The 18,841-nt window shown below is 38.2% G+C and overlaps 1 protein-coding gene across 1 annotated transcript in view; it reads right to left on the bottom strand.

The window, feature by feature from the left end:
* Positions 1–7,687, bottom strand: part of LOC139721618 (uncharacterized) — a 28,245-nt gene extending 20,558 nt beyond the window's left edge. The window contains exon 1 of the mRNA XM_071632950.1: positions 7,594–7,687. Within this exon, the coding sequence (XP_071489051.1) occupies positions 7,594–7,679 (86 nt within the window). The 5' untranslated portion in view covers positions 7,680–7,687. The remainder of the gene's footprint in view (positions 1–7,593) is intronic.
* Positions 7,688–18,841: the final 11,154 nt, after the last annotated feature.

Genomic DNA, 18,841 nt, shown 5'->3' with positions numbered 1-18,841 from the left:
ACTTCGATTTGGGGGAGAAAATAAAATGAATATGTTAGGGTCGATCTACAAACATGGGTCATAAGGCCTTCCTCCGCTATGAAATATGAGCGTGGTCCCAGACAGAAGACCCCCTGCCCTCCCGTCAATATCAGTTACATTTCTCTCTTCCGCGTCTTCATACGGTTGCTGCATGAGAGATGCAGTTTTCTTCCAATTAAACAGAAAAGACATGAACGATTTGGTTGCGACAAGGAGCCACACGATCGGGAGCTAAATACGCCAGCTTCAAGTGATGCAGTCTTAAGAGTTTGAGGGGCATCTCAAGCTTCCAAGCTCAAGCTCAAAAAGCTAAACTTCGTGTTGTTTTTGTTCAGCATTTTATGACTAAAGATGGCACATACTTTACAATACAGCTACGCCGAAGTAAACAGAACCCCAAGGAATTTAAAGGACACTTTCCAGATAAACAATAGGTTGCACAACAACCCTGTCTTTGGAGCATGGAATCCATCTTTGCAAGTCTCTAATTATAGAGCGAAATTTTGTCAGAAGGTGGAGTTTGCTATCAGAATCAAATCTAGCTAAAAGTCTTAATATCATTTACAGTTTGAAATTTACGTCAAATCTTGAATGAATCCCCACCCCTTCAGACGTGTGGTTAAAGTTCAACCAATCCCTTGAGGCGAATGATAATATTCCAATATTAAATGACGTGTTGGTGCTTCCGACACACACATGATCAGTTTTCATGAGCCCGGGTTCTGTTCAAGCCTCCACGCGTACACCTCATAGATGTCATTGCGGAATCTTATCTTACCACCTTATATACCATGTCATGAGTAGCAATTCCACTCAAAAACTCATCCATGCAACCTCGTTTGCTTGCTGATTATTTCCCACTTATGATAAACACTCAACATTCGTCGCAATGAAAAGGCATCTCGCTTATCTCATCACGAGTTCGTTATTAATATTATCCCTGGGCAAGACAAACAGTCTACTTCATTCTTTCGACGCTGTGAATTTTCATTTGTCCACTGTGGTTTCAAATATCTGTTCCCCCTGTGATTATTGTTCGTTTTTTGAGATTCGACAGTAATAATCATCTTCGGTTTCTATAATTGATCTTCTGTAAGCTTCATTGTGCAAAGTGTCACAAAGAAACGGGTGAGATACATGTATTCTGTCGAAGGTTATCTTTATCAGATGACTCATGCGTGTTGCCAAAGATGTAAATATTTTGTGACATGTGACATTGAAATTGTCTTCCCAGTAACAGAGATCGAAGAGAATCTATTAGAGCTGCAAGTCTCGGACCTGACCGCACAAATATTTATTTATACTCCCTGAGAATTCGACATTTCAACATAATACAAGCATGACTCGACTTCGGGAAGCAGTAAAACAATGCCGAGATGAGAACATTCCAGGGTAATATTTTGCTTTGTCGGCACTGAATATCATTGCAACCATAAATAGTCCATCGTCTTGTGTTCAACCATGGAGGTACTGGGCGAGCTACGTGGTTCAACCAAATTAACATAACGCCATACATATTATATAATTCCACCATAAAGATTTATTTTGCTTGATGTGTTTGAACACCATCTACACATCACAGGAAACAGGCAGTTCGAACACGTCGTGATCATTATTTATGACGTCATGAATGTTAATTTGCCTTAACCAGTACTGAAAGCACCCCTGGTTTGAGAAACGAGCCGTTAAAGACAAGATCATTATCTGGAAGAGTCAATAACTATATTACCTCAGAACGCCATTCCTGAGTTACTCAGCACTAGCTTATGCCATAGATGCACCCTAAAACACTTAAATCTCGTCATCATTATGCGAGGGAAGGATCTCTACAGCTTCAAATCTGCGGGAAGCATAACTGAGATTTGCAAACTCTCCTTTCAACAAATCCACTGACAAGCACGAGACATATAGACTCTACACTCGTCATTTGAAATCATGGTAAAACATTAGTAGTAATAATCATAAACCGATGAGCTTCAAATTACATTCCGAAGTGCTGATAAAGCACGGGCCAGGAAATATGCTCACAGTTCGTATACTGCTGTTTAGTCTAGATTAATCAGCTTCACTGTCCTAGCACATATAATTATAATGAAATGGATAGCTGTACAATGGTCGCGAATTACGTAATCCTCCGTTCAAATTTTCTGACATTTCGTGTAAAGGACGTTTCTCCTTTATAGTCTAAAACGAAATGCAAATAACATTCCCGTAGACAAACAAAGTATCCCCTGATCATTTTATTAATGCGATATTAAGTCGAAATATCTTCCGTGAGACGCCATTGTTCGGGATCATACCTCCTCAGTAGGAAAAAATAAGCGTTTTCATAATCAGTTACCGAATAAAACATGCATGCTTGAAAGTCTTTTTGAACCAACGTTTAAAACAAACTGTCTCGGTACCTATCACACTAAAGTTTAAAAAACAAGTAAGGGTCATTGTCTTGCAACTTTGGAGAAACATTCCACCTCCTAAGGCTGACAATGGACTTTGTAGGGTCAATCGGACGTCAAGATGGATCCACAGCGGAGGCATAATAAACAATGTAAACATAGTGGGGAATATTTCTCTTTCAGATAAAAATGTCGTGACCAAAATACAGGTTGTATTAGGGTTTGCGAAGAGTAGGACTACATACAATTTGACAAGATTGATCTAATGTATATGCTAAAATTCGAGGAGAGTTTTTCAGCTATTTCTGTTTTTATTAATTGAATCGCATCGAATATCCATGGCGATCACTTCAAAAGACGAGGGCGGTCTAAATTCAAACTCTAAATGCATTCTCCGTCGAATCTGGTTTACATTCATCCCAGCAAATATCCATTGCGATCACTTTAAAGAAAAAGAAAACACTTTCAATTTTCAGTCTGTTCACCAGCCTGCCGTGAAGTTTGGGACTAAAATATACACCCAAAGCAGACAGACGGTGGAAGAAAAGGGATAGTGCAAAAAGAATCATGGCATTCGCTAAAAATAGCCCTGCTAAAACTGCTCAACTGTTTCATCCTTAGAACTACATCACATGATGTCAACCCCTAAAACGCAAACACCTTTTTTTTTCGAAATTCGAGGTAAATCAGAGGGCAGCCCAACCTTGGCGAACTCTATTGTCTCCAACTCACAAACTGTAACAGCTGCTGCAACCGTGTTGTCTTAATTATAAATGCATGTAAGCGTAGTACATTATCTTGTATACGTTAAATACGCTGTGTTGGCTGTAGGCCTATGTCACGCTCTTTCCTCGGAACATGTGCGCTGGTTATGTCGTGAGTGGCCCTATAGACATGTGAATTAAGACTTGAATCAAACAGGTATTTACATCATTGAGATTTTATCTCTGTGAAACCGCTAATTCCAATATTAAAAAGCAGATTTATCCCTCACCCTACCCCCACACATGCACGCCTTATAACAGGGAGGTGATTCACCTCCCTGTATGATAAAGGAGCATAATAATAATATAGGAGCCACATGGAGAAGATGTAGAGTGGTAGTCATAATCATATTAAACTGTGCCAAAACAACTTGAATCTGAGCTATAGTGGAGGAAAGAGCTTGAATGTCGCGATGTCAGATCTGCTCATTTTAACCCTTTTGACAACTGTTGAGTTTGAAAGTCCACGGTTGTCAGTCTCTCCCAGAGACTACTCTCCCTTGTAGGCGCGGCGTTTAACTTGAGAAAGAGCGCGAGAGAATTGCGAAGGGCGCGGGAACCTCGGAACTCCGACAATAATTGGACGCAGTTTGTAGGAAGAGACTTCGGTAAATTTACCGAGGCATAAGAATAGAATACGCCGAAAAAGACGAGACACCGCATCGCATGTTAGTAGTGAAGCTTCCCCGTTCGTGGCCGCATAGCTCAGCGCCCAAGTGGCAAACATCCCCGTGATAATGGCTGCGAAGCCAAAGAGGGCGAAGAGTGAATCGAGCATAGCACCGAGTAGACATATCTTGTACACTGCACCACCCGGCATGTCATATTGACGAAGACGATCTTCAATTCCCGACATCTGTTGTGTTATTTGCTCTAGCCTTTGTTTCAGCTTACAACTGATTGTTTTCCGCTCGCTTTGTATCTGTTTGCATGCTACTCACGCGCGAACTTTTGCAGACAGCGATCAACATCTCCCTCACAATGTAGTCATATCGATAGTGGTTTGCAATCGGTGTCACTGTCTTCCTGTCCGCTGATGTGAGTGATGAAGTGACAAAAAAGTATTAGGTAATGTAGCTGGGCATCGCTGGGATGGGCGGCTCTCGCTCCATGTAAGCGACCATACGCAGATGATGAAAAAACGAAATCATCGTGACCCTTTACCAGTCGTAAAACTAGCTGTACTGGGAGGTCTCCTGCATGTCCTGGCAGAATCGATATTGATTAACAAGTCCTCGAAATCACCACCACATAAAGAATGGAGTAAATAATGTGTGACGTTATTGTTTCGAGGCTACGAACGTCCACAAGATAGATGATGAGAGCTAGATTTCCCTTTAGTCCCTAGATAGCACTTGTCTCATCACACGAGGAGATTGCCAACAGACTTTTGGACCTCTCTTTCACAATATGCATGTTGTTGTGAGTGCAAATGATAAGAGATTACAATACAGGCTAATACTGTCATTACTATGTTCGCTTGACTGCATCACTAGTCTTGCAAAGTGCAGGGATTTTCTTTTTCTGTGCTCCCCCCTCCCCCCCCATACCGAAATATTTTCACGGGACTCAAAAACAGTATGAAATATGAAATGTATTCATTTTCAAATTAATCTATTTCCATCCCACAACTTGAAAGAAACACGTTCGCAGTTTCTTTAAGTGTGTGGGTTTGTTTCCTCTTTTCTTTGTCTCTCTCTCTCTCTCTCTCTCTCTCTCTTTTTCGGGGGTGGGGGGGAGGTGGGTCATGAGTGAGGGCAATAAGTATTTACTCAGTATCTGTAATAACAAAAAACATTAACGTGTTTTCAAACTGAAATTCCGTGTTACTTTCTATTACATAACTAACACTATTATGATGTATCAATAATTGTGTGGTGCCTGAAAGGATAATTACAATCATTTCGGTATAATGATTTCGATAATTTGACCCTCTAATATCATGACAACTGTACACTGCAGCACCGTTACAAATACGACTGGTCTCTAAAGTTTTCATTTGTTTGTTTGTTTGTTTGTTTGTTTGTTGGTTGGTTTGGTTTTTTTTTCGAATTCATGACATTTTTCCATCGAGATGTTTTTTTATGCACCTGATTGACAAATAGCCCTACATCAACGTGTTTGTTTGTCTTTAACATCCTCGAAGATGTTTTACATTCATCCTACAAGCAAGCAGCCTTCAAAGTGCAAAATTTCAATTAATAATTACTTTATTTCCACTGTTTTTCATTGATGATACCTACGTTGTGTAAAGAAACACATCATTTCACACGTAACTTTAATCCAATGGCAATCACATCAAAAGAGCTCAAGAAATCAAACGAAGCCGCAACAATCAATTTCTTAAATACACTGTATGTATACATAACGTGGTATTATAACAATTTGGATTATTTCAAATAGAATCACTACATTTCATAGTACTAACAACAATTACATGATAACCTATTATTTATAATTTATGATCTGTCTCTTCAAATCACATAAAATAAAATGTCAGCCTTGAATACAAGTAGACTGGTTGAAAATCAGTTCGCATACCAGTATCTATACGACTGAACACGCACGGCGTTTCACCTATTCATTTAGCCCGTGGGAGGTAAAATTTTTGTTTAAATTGTGAAAAATGTATGCTCGGCCCCTGTAAGTACTATCTATGTGACCACTACAGGAAACAGTTGCTTGAGGCGATTATCGTTGTCCACTTACTTTTTATAACGTGATGAAGCAGATCAAAAAAGAAAAAAGAAAAAAGATAAGTTCAGAGCGTACATGTGCACAGGCATTTCATTTTGCCTAACACGTGATTTTGCTAATGACCAGTCATTAGTGAAGTATGATGATAATTATGTCATTAGCACTTTTACGTCACGCTGGTGACCGGACAAGATTTCATCGTTTTATCTACTCGCGATGAGGGAGATTTATCAACAACGACAAGTAAACTCCAGTATTCTTCATCATTTTGTTCGTCTTCTTACGTAGCCATGCTATCCTTTCTCTTCTTCTTCTTGTGTAGTCTTTCTCTCTCCCTCTTTCTTTCCCCCTTTCTATCATCTAGTTATCTATCTATCAATCTACATCTCTCTATTTTTTCTCTTTCTTTCTATGTAATTTATATATAGGCGAACGCACGTGTAATTTGTATGCACGTGCGCACAAGGATGTAAAGATAACACAATTCCTCATGTCATAATCATCAATTAGTCATGTATACTTGTTTACATGACTATTAAAGGTACTGTTTACTATTGGGAGCAGTGACTTAAAAAGATGTTCGAGACATCACATGATGCATATGTGTAGGTCAGTTATCACAAAACATACTATACAAACATTTTGAAATAAAGCCTGAAATATAAAGAGACATTATTGTTCTCAATAAATCATCAACTGTAGACGGTTTAGTCTAGAAACGTTTCAATTATGACTATGGTTCATATTTTTCTTCTGTAACTATACGTAACATTGATTATACTGATTAAAATTTTTACATTAGTTGTTTCTGTCCCTGACTCACATTTTAGAACTATTTTGAAGCACGGCTGTTTGTTTGTTTTTTTTGTTTCATCTGCAAATGATAAATAATGCCTTTGAGTAGATGGCATTGCTGATCGACTGAGAAGTGTGATTTACTGGAGGTATCACTGGCAGGATCTCGTCTGGATGTTGATTAGAAATATAGAAGGTTGACAAGATTTCATGAAAGAAATCAGTCATGTCTTTATTTTTTTCCATTTTCAAGGGCTTTGGATTGTTAAAACAAGATGCACGTGGAAATAGCCTACAAATAATGCATGAACAAGTGTAACTTCCAAAAACAGATATACCCCATGCCCTTATGCATACATAATATCCTACATTTTATCATCATTGTGTGAACCAAAAATAGACAAAGGTCAAACGCTTTTGTCCCATGAAAAGTTGACCTAACGGAATCCAAAGTCGTTTGACCTCTGTTAATTCGCAATGCGTGACCCATGGTCCATAATTATGATTGCCCCTCCCCGGGATCCCCAACGATGTAGGCCTACCCACTTCAGTCTCTATAGGGAACTACAAATAACTTATGAATACGTTTGTAGCTACATGATTGTTACCTGGGTGTTCGAAGTAGCAGGCATTCTTTGTGTGAACCATGTACATTGTTGGCAACAATTATATTGTGCCGAACAAAGGGGCCCACTATAAGCCATTGATGTACTGGAGCAAACCTGTCGCAACCCTAGGCAGCGATGTAAGAAATCAAATTTATTGAATACCGGAAGAAAGGGTTTACAATGCTTCCCATTTATTATACAGCTCTAAGTTTCCCCCAGAAGGCATGCTAAGCAAGAAGATGGATATTATATTTAGTGTATAGCGTGTGTGTTTATGCGGTTGATACCAACGTAGATCGATTGTGTACTTACCCATTGTCGGCCGTAGTCCCCTCTTCCTCGTTACCTCCACTCAGTCGCCTCCACACGTACGCCCCTATTGAACTCGGAGAGAACATGGTGGGTACCAGGGTATAGATAGCTATAGAGGTCGCGGAGCCCCGGGTGCCTGTTTGAGATGATGGAGGGAGAAATCAGTCCCTTTCAGCTCTTAGAGTGTCGGCAGTCGATGGGGCATGGTGACAATACACAGTTCCATTGGGGATAAGGAAGTAGATGATGCTGCTTTCCACGAGCCAATGTGTCGATCTACAGTGCTGTATTGAGTCACAAGGAATCCCCCAAAATATGAGAATTTCTCCCGGCAACAAATCACAGACCGATTAGTAAACCGGAGTGGTTCGGCAACAAATCACAGACCGATTAGTAAACCGGAGTGGTGATGAGAAAATGTCCCGTCGCTTGATGCAAGATGATGGAGTAGTAACCCGGAGATGAATGTTCCCCGGTCCAGTGATGTGCATCTGACCTAGACCACAGGTGCAGCGCGAGCAGTGATGTTGATTGTCTTTATTTTCAATATTTCATTGTTTGAAGTATCCTTAAAATAATAGGACTCACAAGTCCACGTTTAGCGGAACTTTATGTCACAGTTTGTGAAAATTTCGGTGTAGAGGAGAGATAGCTATATGCATATACATGTATAATATATGTCCTATATTTGGCTCAGCGCAGAGCGACAACGGTGATACCAGAAAACGACAATAAAAATTCCTGACAAAACATTTTAAAACTCACACCACTGTTCTGATTCGACGGAGCATGCCATGGACGGAGTTATAAACTAGAGTTAACCTACTTTGTTCCCGATCAATCGCTTTACGATGTTTAATATTTTGCAGATCGGGCATGCAAACAACTTGTTTGCATATGCATCACAAAAATTGTCGCGATGCGGAATCGGCAGTGATGTGCTCTTCAAGGCTGTTTAGATCCCTTCATTCACAAGTCAGTTGATCACTGCCTCAACGGCACCCCAGTGTATCCTCGGCTGGAGTTTGTAAAGAGGTGGTGTTATGCAAATTCCAGTTTGACTTCAGATGGTAAATATAAATTGTAAGATCCGCCGACGAGCCCCAGAGGATCAGTGTAGTTCGTGTAACACGGAGACCGCTACTGCGCAGTGATACCAATACACCAAAATGTTCTACACCCCTTCCAGTCGATAGCCCCTCGACGATTTTGCTTTGCTGATGTATTCTTTTCTGCCGGCCTTTTATGCGGCGTCACGCAGAGTGAGCCAGGACAATTTGCAAACGTCTCAAAGCTACCATCACGCCTCAATAAAGACTCTTATGAATACAAATGGGCGAAGGAATGTAGGTCCTTTCTTCAAGATAGAATGGGGTCCAGATATTACCCCGGAAAGAAATGCAATGCGGAATGTTTGGAACCGCTGAGCGCTCTGGGGTTTTCCTCCTTATACTTTTTATTTCCAGTTGCTTGTGACATAGGCTCTACTTTATACTGGGGCGGACATTCCATCTAATAATTTAGGGGTAAATGTCATGAGATATAGCTATAATAATATGAACTATGAACTGATATTTCTACCATATGGTCAGTCATACGGAATCCGATTGGTGTGGTAGCTGATCTTTTTTTTTCTTAATGAGATAAACAAGCTAATCGTTTTGATCATCTGCAATATCAAAATCAAAATCTTAATTGAAAACAAAATGCTCAGAAGACTAGTTGTTCACTTTAGATCACCAATATTGAGGTTACTTCAGTCTCTGGAGACTACGATATACATTATACGTACAATCATTTCATTGTCAATTTGTAATTTCAAAATATATAATTATCAGCACTCCATTCCTTTTACAGTTTACTTTAATCAGAAGAGCGAATGAAATTTGCATGCCATGCCAAGTCAAATAAAAATCAATAATCAGAAATACAAAAGAGACGAGACAACCATGTAATTGCCTCAATAATTATTCCATTGCTTTGTACTTGTATATAGCTAAGTGTTACTAGCATTTGCAAATCCCCACCCACCCACCTCCCACCCCCCCCCCCCGTCATGACAACTCTTCAACCCGTCAACTCGATGTGAAGGAAAGTATAAAGTTGTTATTCTCATGGAATTCATTTATGAATATGAATATCGAATAATTATGAGTATTGCAGCGCCGTGACATTCTTACCTCTCACTGTTACACTTTACTGCAATCGACTGCAATTTTCATGAAATACAGTGAAACTGAATCTCAACTTTCTCTTTCTTATCATTTTCCGTTTTATCATTATGAAGCATGTATTCACTGTTCAACTGGGAGCAGATCTATGCGACGTGTAAACTGTAATTGCAAGCCTATTTTTAGAGCTACAGCGTGCTTACAAGTGCACCTAAATATTGTTTTTATTGTATTCTTCCACGATACCATGTAAAGGTTTAACAATAGTTATACAGGGTGGTGGTGCCCTCCCACAGCGAGCGCCATGCCACATTGCGTTAAATTTCAGTTGGTTCTCTCCCATAGAATTATGTGACGTGCGGCAAATGATGGTTGCCATGGATACGTCCCACAACCGTAAAGTGACACTCCACTTCACAAACTTGTTGACTGCAGTAAGTTGTGTTCATTCAAATAATTCAAGAATGGCAGAAGTTTCAAGAAAGCGGACATATAAGATTAGAAAGTTATCATGGAATTTCAAAGTTTCATAAATAGCTTTTGATGAACTATTATAGACGCAACCGAATATAGATGTGCAAATCAGATTAGGGAGTGATGTCATTGCTTCACAATGTTCCAGCCTGTTTGTGCGAAAGAGAACACCACATTTTGGTACATAAGCAATTTACCACCATGCACTTCTCCTTACAAGTCATTATAGCAAAATATTAGCACATCATCACAACGAATAACTTACATTTTGACGCGAATGATACAATCATCCTTATTTTTGTGTATCAGTGTGGGACTTTGGAAGCAATCCACCGTCATCTACTCTTAATGTAATCATCGTAGGCTCCTGTTATGATTCTGAACAATACATTTTTTTAAAGAAAACAGATGAAACTGGGAAATTCCCTCATCTATATCTTGATATGCCTGATTGTGGTGAAACAATGAAACTCTGTATTAGTTCTTGCGCTCTATCTTTTATTTTTTTTTTGTCCTTGATATTATACACCTTATTGCATTCAGAGCAGTTGTACATGTAGGAGTCACTGAAACAAAACAAACACACACACTCACACACACACAACACACACACACACACACTTTTGTTTTATTAATCTTTTATTTTTCTTTCCTTTTCATAATTATGAACAATAATATAGTTAATTGCAAAATTATACAAATTTCATTATGACAACATAAATTCCACATTGTCAATATTACGAATGAAAAAGAAATAGTTTTTTTTATATATACATAAAAAGGGATAAAGAAAAGGCAAACACATCAAACAGAAGGAACAAGGCACCCTCCTTCCCCCCCCCCCCCACTCCACCCCATGTCCGGTGAATCCACTCACATTCTCACTCACTCAAAAAATCACAAAGTTACAAAGCTGATATTGCCAAGGAAGCATTAGTTATGGGTATGTAGGAAGTAGGTAAAATGCAAACAACTAATAACAAACACCCAAACACTTATACATCCTACAGACTGCTGAACAGAATAACAAGGATTAGATTCAATAAAATTGCAACACTACACTATACATTCCCTAAATATTTAACGCTTCCCACTATTTTACAAGTTTTAGTCGCCGATTCCTTTTCCTTATCTTTATAATCTGTAATCATCATTGAAATTTCATTCGTTGACGGAAGCACTCCTTTTGATCGGGAAAAATATATACTCCTAATTATTTTATAATTAATGTAATATAATTACACATTTTACACACACACGCTCGCACACACACGCACTCACACACTTTTTATTGATATTTTTATTGGAATTCCGTTTGATGTCACAATTGCTTACACATAGCACGCGCACACACACTCACACACACACACCCACACACACCAACGAACCCAGATCAATGATACATTCAGAGACTGACACAAATTTCCATATCACACGTCCGGCCTATAGTAACAACAGGTGATATTCGTTATTCCGAAAGTTCGTTAAACCGATAATGAAATACAGTTCGTTATTCCGGAGGTTTATCATTCCGAAACACACAAATTCCGTATATCTATTGGAAAGTTGTTTATGTTCGTTAATACAAGAATGGAAAAGGATTTATTAATCCAAGTATTCGTGGTGTTATTCCGAAGGTTCGTTTATGCAAAATTGGAAATAAGGTTATAGTCATTTCCAATGTTCGTTAATCCGAAAACGAATAAGGTTCCTTTTCATAATGTTCTTTAATCCAAAAATTAACAAAGTTGCGCTCTAACACTTATTCTGTTTCCGGAATTACGAACTTTCGGAATAACAAATATTTTTGTTCATATTGTTTGTTTAAATTGCTACTTTATTTTGCACCGTAATCATGAACTTTGTAATAATTTGTATATTCCGCAAACATTGTTACATTCTCAACATATTCTTGGATGCTTCGTCATTTTTCGTCATTGACATGTTGTACTAAACGCTTATATTATAATTTTGGAGCCTACATCCTATATACAAGCTTTGATTTTTAGTAGGTTCCACATATTATAGTACACATGCATCATTTATATAATTATGTCCTTGCACATTTGTGTAATTTTATCTCAAACTGACTGTTGTGTTAAACGTAAATTTGTACGAATATGTAGAATATGGAACAATTTTTTTTTTAAACTTTGTTTCATTTTCGGATTAATGAACCTTTGATATAACAAACTTTGATTCAGAGCATTGTTGCCGGGTTCAAACAGGAGGAGAGCAACAAGTGCATGCGAAGAGTTATCTTAATTCTTCGGGATAAACAAGAATGTTAAAATGATAAAACCAGAAAGTCCTGAGGCTAATCTGTCAATTCATTTTCTGTTGTTTAGACATTTTAGTCATATCATAACGTCAATTTTATTCCAAAACGGAGAAAAGAAAAGAATTAGAGAAAAAGAAACTTGTATAGGTATTTGAATTTCAAAGTACCGTTTATGTAACGGAAGATGAAGAAAGTTTAAAAAAATGTTTTGCTTCACTTTATCTGTTTGTTTGTATTTGAATTGATTCATTTCGTGTTTGCTAAGTCCTCAAATCACCTATCAGGGTTACCAAACTTCAACAAATAGCATATTTCAAGGCACATTAAGTTCTTATGATTTATTCAAACAGATTAGTAACGACAAAACTTAAGAAGTAACGAAGAACACTGTCCAAAATGCTATGCTTGACTTTTCTTGAATTTGAATTCTTTAACGTTCATCACGGTGGTGCTGATGCGAATGTAAATGCGTTTCACGTGTATGCATTTCCAATTTGCCAAGTGGCGCTTTTTACACGTTTATTATGTGAGAAAATAAAGAAATTGCATGCTGATGAAATTCAATTGAATGAACCAGCTGGCTTTTTGAACGCTGATCTTCGTAATCAATCAAATTCACTCGAACTTGAATAATCGAGTACAGCTCTGACGAATTTGGGAGAGAAAACTTACATTAGAAAAAGGAGGAGAGCTGTACACTTTCCGGATTAAGGACAAGGACTGATATAGTGAAGCCTATAAGTCCATTAACAGTCTTGCAAAAGTAGACTCCATACTCTCTCATTGCGTTTTATTCAAAACACCCCCTATACACACGCGCGCAAATACTCAAATACACCACAAACCATGCAATCAAAATAGTACACTCCACTCTGGGGAAAAGTGTACAGTTGCGACAGTGTGTTGACGTAAGCCACTGTATATAAAAGAATTGGTAGACAGCTTTTGTCCATTCTGTGGGAGGGACACGCCTTGTACCACCGAGAACAGAAACACAATACGGAAGCCGACAAACAAACACCAACTTCTGATACTAAACTACTTCCATTCTGGTTTCTCAGACGATGTTTGCGCCCATAGCTGCAAACACTATTATGGTGCTTGACTACGTAAACCGGAAAAGTGCACCACATTGAACCCCTTTGCGAAATTAGGCAACCGTCAATTTAATGATTCTCAAACTGGACAAGACATGATTGGAGACGTGCTTGGTATAATGCCTGTATTTTTATCATTCTGCCATGATTAAATTGTTATCAAATAATTTAATTCGAATGGACAAGAATGATAATAAGTTTTGTTGAAGTTCGAGCAGAGTCAGATAAAAGTAATGATAAAGTAGTCTAACCTTTAACATTTGATAACAGCGTCATTACTGGCAAGCTTCAAGATTATTTTGTTTTGATAAAGTTTTTTGGTCTCCCTTTTCAGTTGAAATAAGTGATTAGACATAGCGATTTGGGTGTTAATGATACATCAAAGTTCTTGAAATCGTACAATTTTCAACGCTCACAGTGTCATGTCTGACAGCAATGTTTACAACCAACTCATTTGTCGACTAATAATGGGGGCAAAGATTGTTTCAATTGAAATTCAGTCTTATTCGATGTTTTATTTTTCCTCTTTTTTACGAGAGAGAGAGAGAGAGAGACAGCTCCGGTTTCTTTTTTTTTTTTGAGGGGGAGGGGTATTGTGGAATCGACTCCTGAACACTCTTGGAAGTGATGCTTGCAGAATTTTTCTGGCGCCAATCATTTTATACCTGGTTATGTTAATGATTAATTTCTGCTCTATTTAAGGATATTAATATTCTATCACTTTCTTGTTTACTTTTGTACAAGGCAGGTTTTCAGAGTTCTGTCCAATAGTATTCTGTTCCCGCATGCTGCTATGACCTGCGATCCCCGCAAGCTGCAGACTATGCCTTATAATACAGTGGGCGTAAGTTATCTGATATGATTTCATTTATACACGAACTGCATTAACTGCATGTCATTGTAGCACATTGGTAACATCACAGAGCCAATTTCACAATTTGATATAATAATGTTTGCAATAATCATTTTCAGTCGCAAGTTAAACTACAGTTACTATGGCTGCAACTTGAATACTTACAACGGAAACGTTTTTTCCTGGCTGCTATCACAGTAATATGTGTAAACGCAAAATACATAAGATTATCAAACGAAAATGGGTCCCAGCCATGAAAATTAGTAGAATCATACTATATTTCTCGTATGGCCCCAGCACGTAGCGGCATCAAAGAGTCCATACCGCTGAACAGTAGAGGGCGGACTGCTAGAAACGTTCTTGGAGTTGGCAACCTGTGTTCCGATTGTCTGAAACATAGACTGTATTCTGTAAAGCGATGTATATCCGTAGGCCTATGATATAAAAACGTTTGGATTGGAATAACATTTGTTCGTTCGTTCGTTCGTTCGTTCGTTCGTTCGTTCGTTCGTTCGTTCGTTCGTTCGTTTGTTTGTTTGTTTGTTTGTTTGTTTGTTTGTTTGTTTGTTTGTATTTACTAGGTAATAAAATGATGATCAATTCATTGTCTGTAAGATTTAAACATGAAATTTGAGAGAATCGTTCTGCTGCACAGGCGCCGTTGAGATGATCTGACAGAAAGCCTATACGGTTTCACTTTCACCACAGACTGCATGCATATTGGGCTTTGTGAATCTACGCCGAGCCTCTTGTGTTTTAATTTTAAGGAAAAGCATGTTGAACTTTCCAAGCAATGTGGGTATCATGAAGTAATAATTAGTCCTCATCAACAGTGCTAAATATATTAGTCTCCATGAAATGAAACTGACATTCCATATCCTTTAATTAACATTTTCCTCGATGTGTGTTGTTTTGCTATAATGCAACTTGCATTTGATTTAGTTGCAATAAATTTTTTATTGATTTTACGTGTAACAAGCCGGGGAAGAAATCATGATAATGCTGCAGTGAGCCCAGCATCAACAGTGCAATTCCGTCATTGGTGGATGAGGGAGGAGTACAGAGGAGGAGAAAAAACAATTTGTATCCATACCGTGCCGCGGAGAACTATACGCTACATGCTATACGCGCTTTATAACTGGTTGCAATGACAAATTACAGCGCTTTTGTTATTGTCTGCTTAAGTTCGCATCAGGCCTCAATCACAAGGAACCCAGTGATAAGTATTGTACGCTGTCCCTTTCAAACCTTTTCGGCAGCAATTATCTAGTTTGCAGAACACAGGACAGGCGAACAAAATAATTTTTTTACTTCTTTAACTATATTGTAGAATACGTGTACTAAGTAAGTACGCAGAAGAACGCCAAAACTAATGACCTAATCCGAAAGATTTAACATTCAAGTCCTAAACCTGGAGACCATAATTATCACAATCAACACGTGCACAATATGGTTGATTAACTTTTAATGTTAATGATATTCTTTCCTTTCCAGTCCTACATGTTTGTTTTGCTTTGTTTTTGTTTTGTTTTTTGAGGAAAAAGTGCATGATTTATTCGGTACATGATTATCATAATCTTTGTATATATCTCTACCAAGTTCCATACAAGATTTCAACATTTCCTCTGAAATACACCTTAAAATGATTAAGATCAAGAACGTCTTCTTTTGTCTTCAAATCCATATGGAGGAGCGGCATTGAAGCATGAAACATCATAGCCATTGAAACGTTGTTATCAGAACCTAAAGGCCTATATACGCATACAGTTGCACAAATTGCGAAGGAGGCATAAATACGAGATAATAACAATAAGAATGATAGATATAAGATTTCGTCTCCTCCGCCTCTTAGGTCCAAGAATGGGGACATGAAGAGAAACAAAACATCTCATCTTCTCGATTTGAATTTTGATATCTCGTCTTCCCAATATTAGGTACAATAGTTTTATATACCCATCTCGTCTTCTAGATTTTAGGTACAAAGTTTTATGTAGGCTATCTTCTGGACTTAGGCTTATAAGCACACCAGTCTTTTTTATATCTCATCTTCTCGACTTCAAGTGTAATATTTTGTCTTCTCGACTTTAGGTACACAGTATAGTTCAATATACCGGTATCTCTTCGGTCTCGACTTCAGGTAAGATAGCTTTATATATCTTGTCTTCTCGACGTTACGAGGCCCCTACATAATTTTTATGTATCTCGTCTTCTCGACTTTGGATAGTTGGATACATCTCATCTTCTCGACTTCAGGTATAGTTTTATGTATCTCGTCTTCTCAACTTTAGATATTGTTTTATATAGTCTCGTATTCTCGACCTTAAATAGGTACAATAGTTTTATGCATCTCGTCTTCTCGACTTTAGGAATGCAATAGTTTTATAGCTCGTCTTCTCGACGTTATCAGTTATGGGTACAAATCGTTTTATATATCTCGTCTTCTTGAATTTAGGTATACAATAGTTTTATTAGTCTCCTCTTCTCGACATTAGATACAGTATAGTCTTGTCTTCTCGACTATTGATACAGTATCTAGTCTTCTTGACTTTAGGTACAGTTTAATATAATATTATCTCGTCTTCTCGACTTTATTTAGAATAGAAGGTAAGAACCATTGATACACCTTCTCGGTGCCACTTATAGCAAATTAGGTTCTGTACTATGCTAGGTCCTGATTTATCTTTTATGACATATGGTAAGTTTCGGCAGGAACTAATTGGTGCCATATCTTAAGATGTATGGGGGCGTTTTATGAGCTGATACCAGCATTGTTCTCGTCTCTTTTGTTGAACTGCATGAAGGAATTGTGCTGGTTGCTCGAGTGAGCGCCGGGGTCTCTCAATCGTGTATACTGAACGCCAAGACTTGAAAATACCTTTGATTTATTAGTTTCATACGTATACTTTCTCTCTTGCTCAGATTCTACTAAGACCCATTTGTGTTCTGTAGGACAGCTGTAGGGTTAAGTATATAACTAACTTCCTCTTGATTAAGTTACGAAAAAGCACTGGCCCGTGATATCCTATCGACACAATATCTAATCAAACTCTGTTCTTTATTTCTTAAGAAAATATGATGATGGAGTGGTCATATATTGATTGTATATTCAGTATTATACTATCCAGGACTGATATACCGATTTCGAACAGAGATGTGTAACAATCACACACTCCACACACTAACACTTTTTGGTTTCAAAAAGTAATCTATTCACTTCCATTCATATAATACCAGAAATATCAGTTCACTTTCTTACTGTACAACGTTACACAATAATTCGTTTGACAAAGGCAGTAATTGAGACATACATATTATCATTTTTTTCCAATATAACAAGTAAAATAGCAATAGCTAGTACAACAAATTACCAAGTAAAAAAGGCAGTATATTTATGTAAGATAAACTTACAGGGAAAAAGAAACAATTCTCTCTAGTTATTCCCTTCCTAATCCACCTTTAAACTACCCCAAAACACGAAACATCAAACACTTCTTCATATGATTCTCATCTCCCCTTCCCATTAATCAAGCCTGTTACCAGACAGACATTATTTTGTCAGTCCCCCCCCCCCCAAAAAAAAAAAAAAAAAACCAAACAAACAAACAAACAAACAACAACAACAAACAGCAAACAAACAAATTCCTAACAAAGAAACAAAAAACACACACATCAGGTTTCAGGGAAATGAATACCATAAACACATTACATCTTTCTCCTTTTTTTCTTTTTGTAACCATCTAAAACCTTCAGCATACACGTTTCCATGAGGCCTAATTTCGCCTATTTCGAGTGACATGATTGTCGCTAAATATAATTGTACTAGTAAAATGTCGTGATCCACAACACGCGCGAACGCCGCACAAGATAAAGCGTGGTTTCTGAAGCGAGGTGTCGGCATCGATATCCATGGATATGCACGGCTGGCTGGCTAGCCGGCTGGTCGCTTGGCCACCTAGAAACCCTCATTGCATCTACGTACCATGTCTACGGAGCGCTCGCTCACCACCAGCAGTACTGCAGTGGGATGATGGGGACAAACTTGCGACACAGGTGGTAGTCAGTAACACGTACACATTGTACGATACACGTACGTAGAGCTTAGAGAATGGGGGCTGGCGGAAAGGTTCAAAGGTTAATGCTACAGTGATGCTGGGACAGGTATGACAAGAAATTCCGTGGCCGAACTCTGACATATGTCGAACTGTTGTGATCAGATGTTGAGACGTTGATATCGAGCGATCTTCTGCATAAATAGAATCGTTCTTTGCACGAGGACTGTATTAATTCAGTGTATCTACTTAAAACCTTCGATACTTCGTGTTTTACCGGTACCCTTGCCTTGGCCTTGCCACGACACTCACGTTATTGCAGG

This window comes from Diadema antillarum, unplaced genomic scaffold, assembly GCF_040938485.1.
Source record: "Diadema antillarum isolate AM-2024a unplaced genomic scaffold, OU_Dant_1.0 scf00000146, whole genome shotgun sequence".
Classification (NCBI taxonomy): Eukaryota; Metazoa; Echinodermata; class Echinoidea; order Diadematoida; family Diadematidae; genus Diadema; species Diadema antillarum.
The sequence above is the reverse complement of the archived record's forward strand: the minus strand, read 5'-3'. Positions and strand labels throughout refer to the sequence as shown.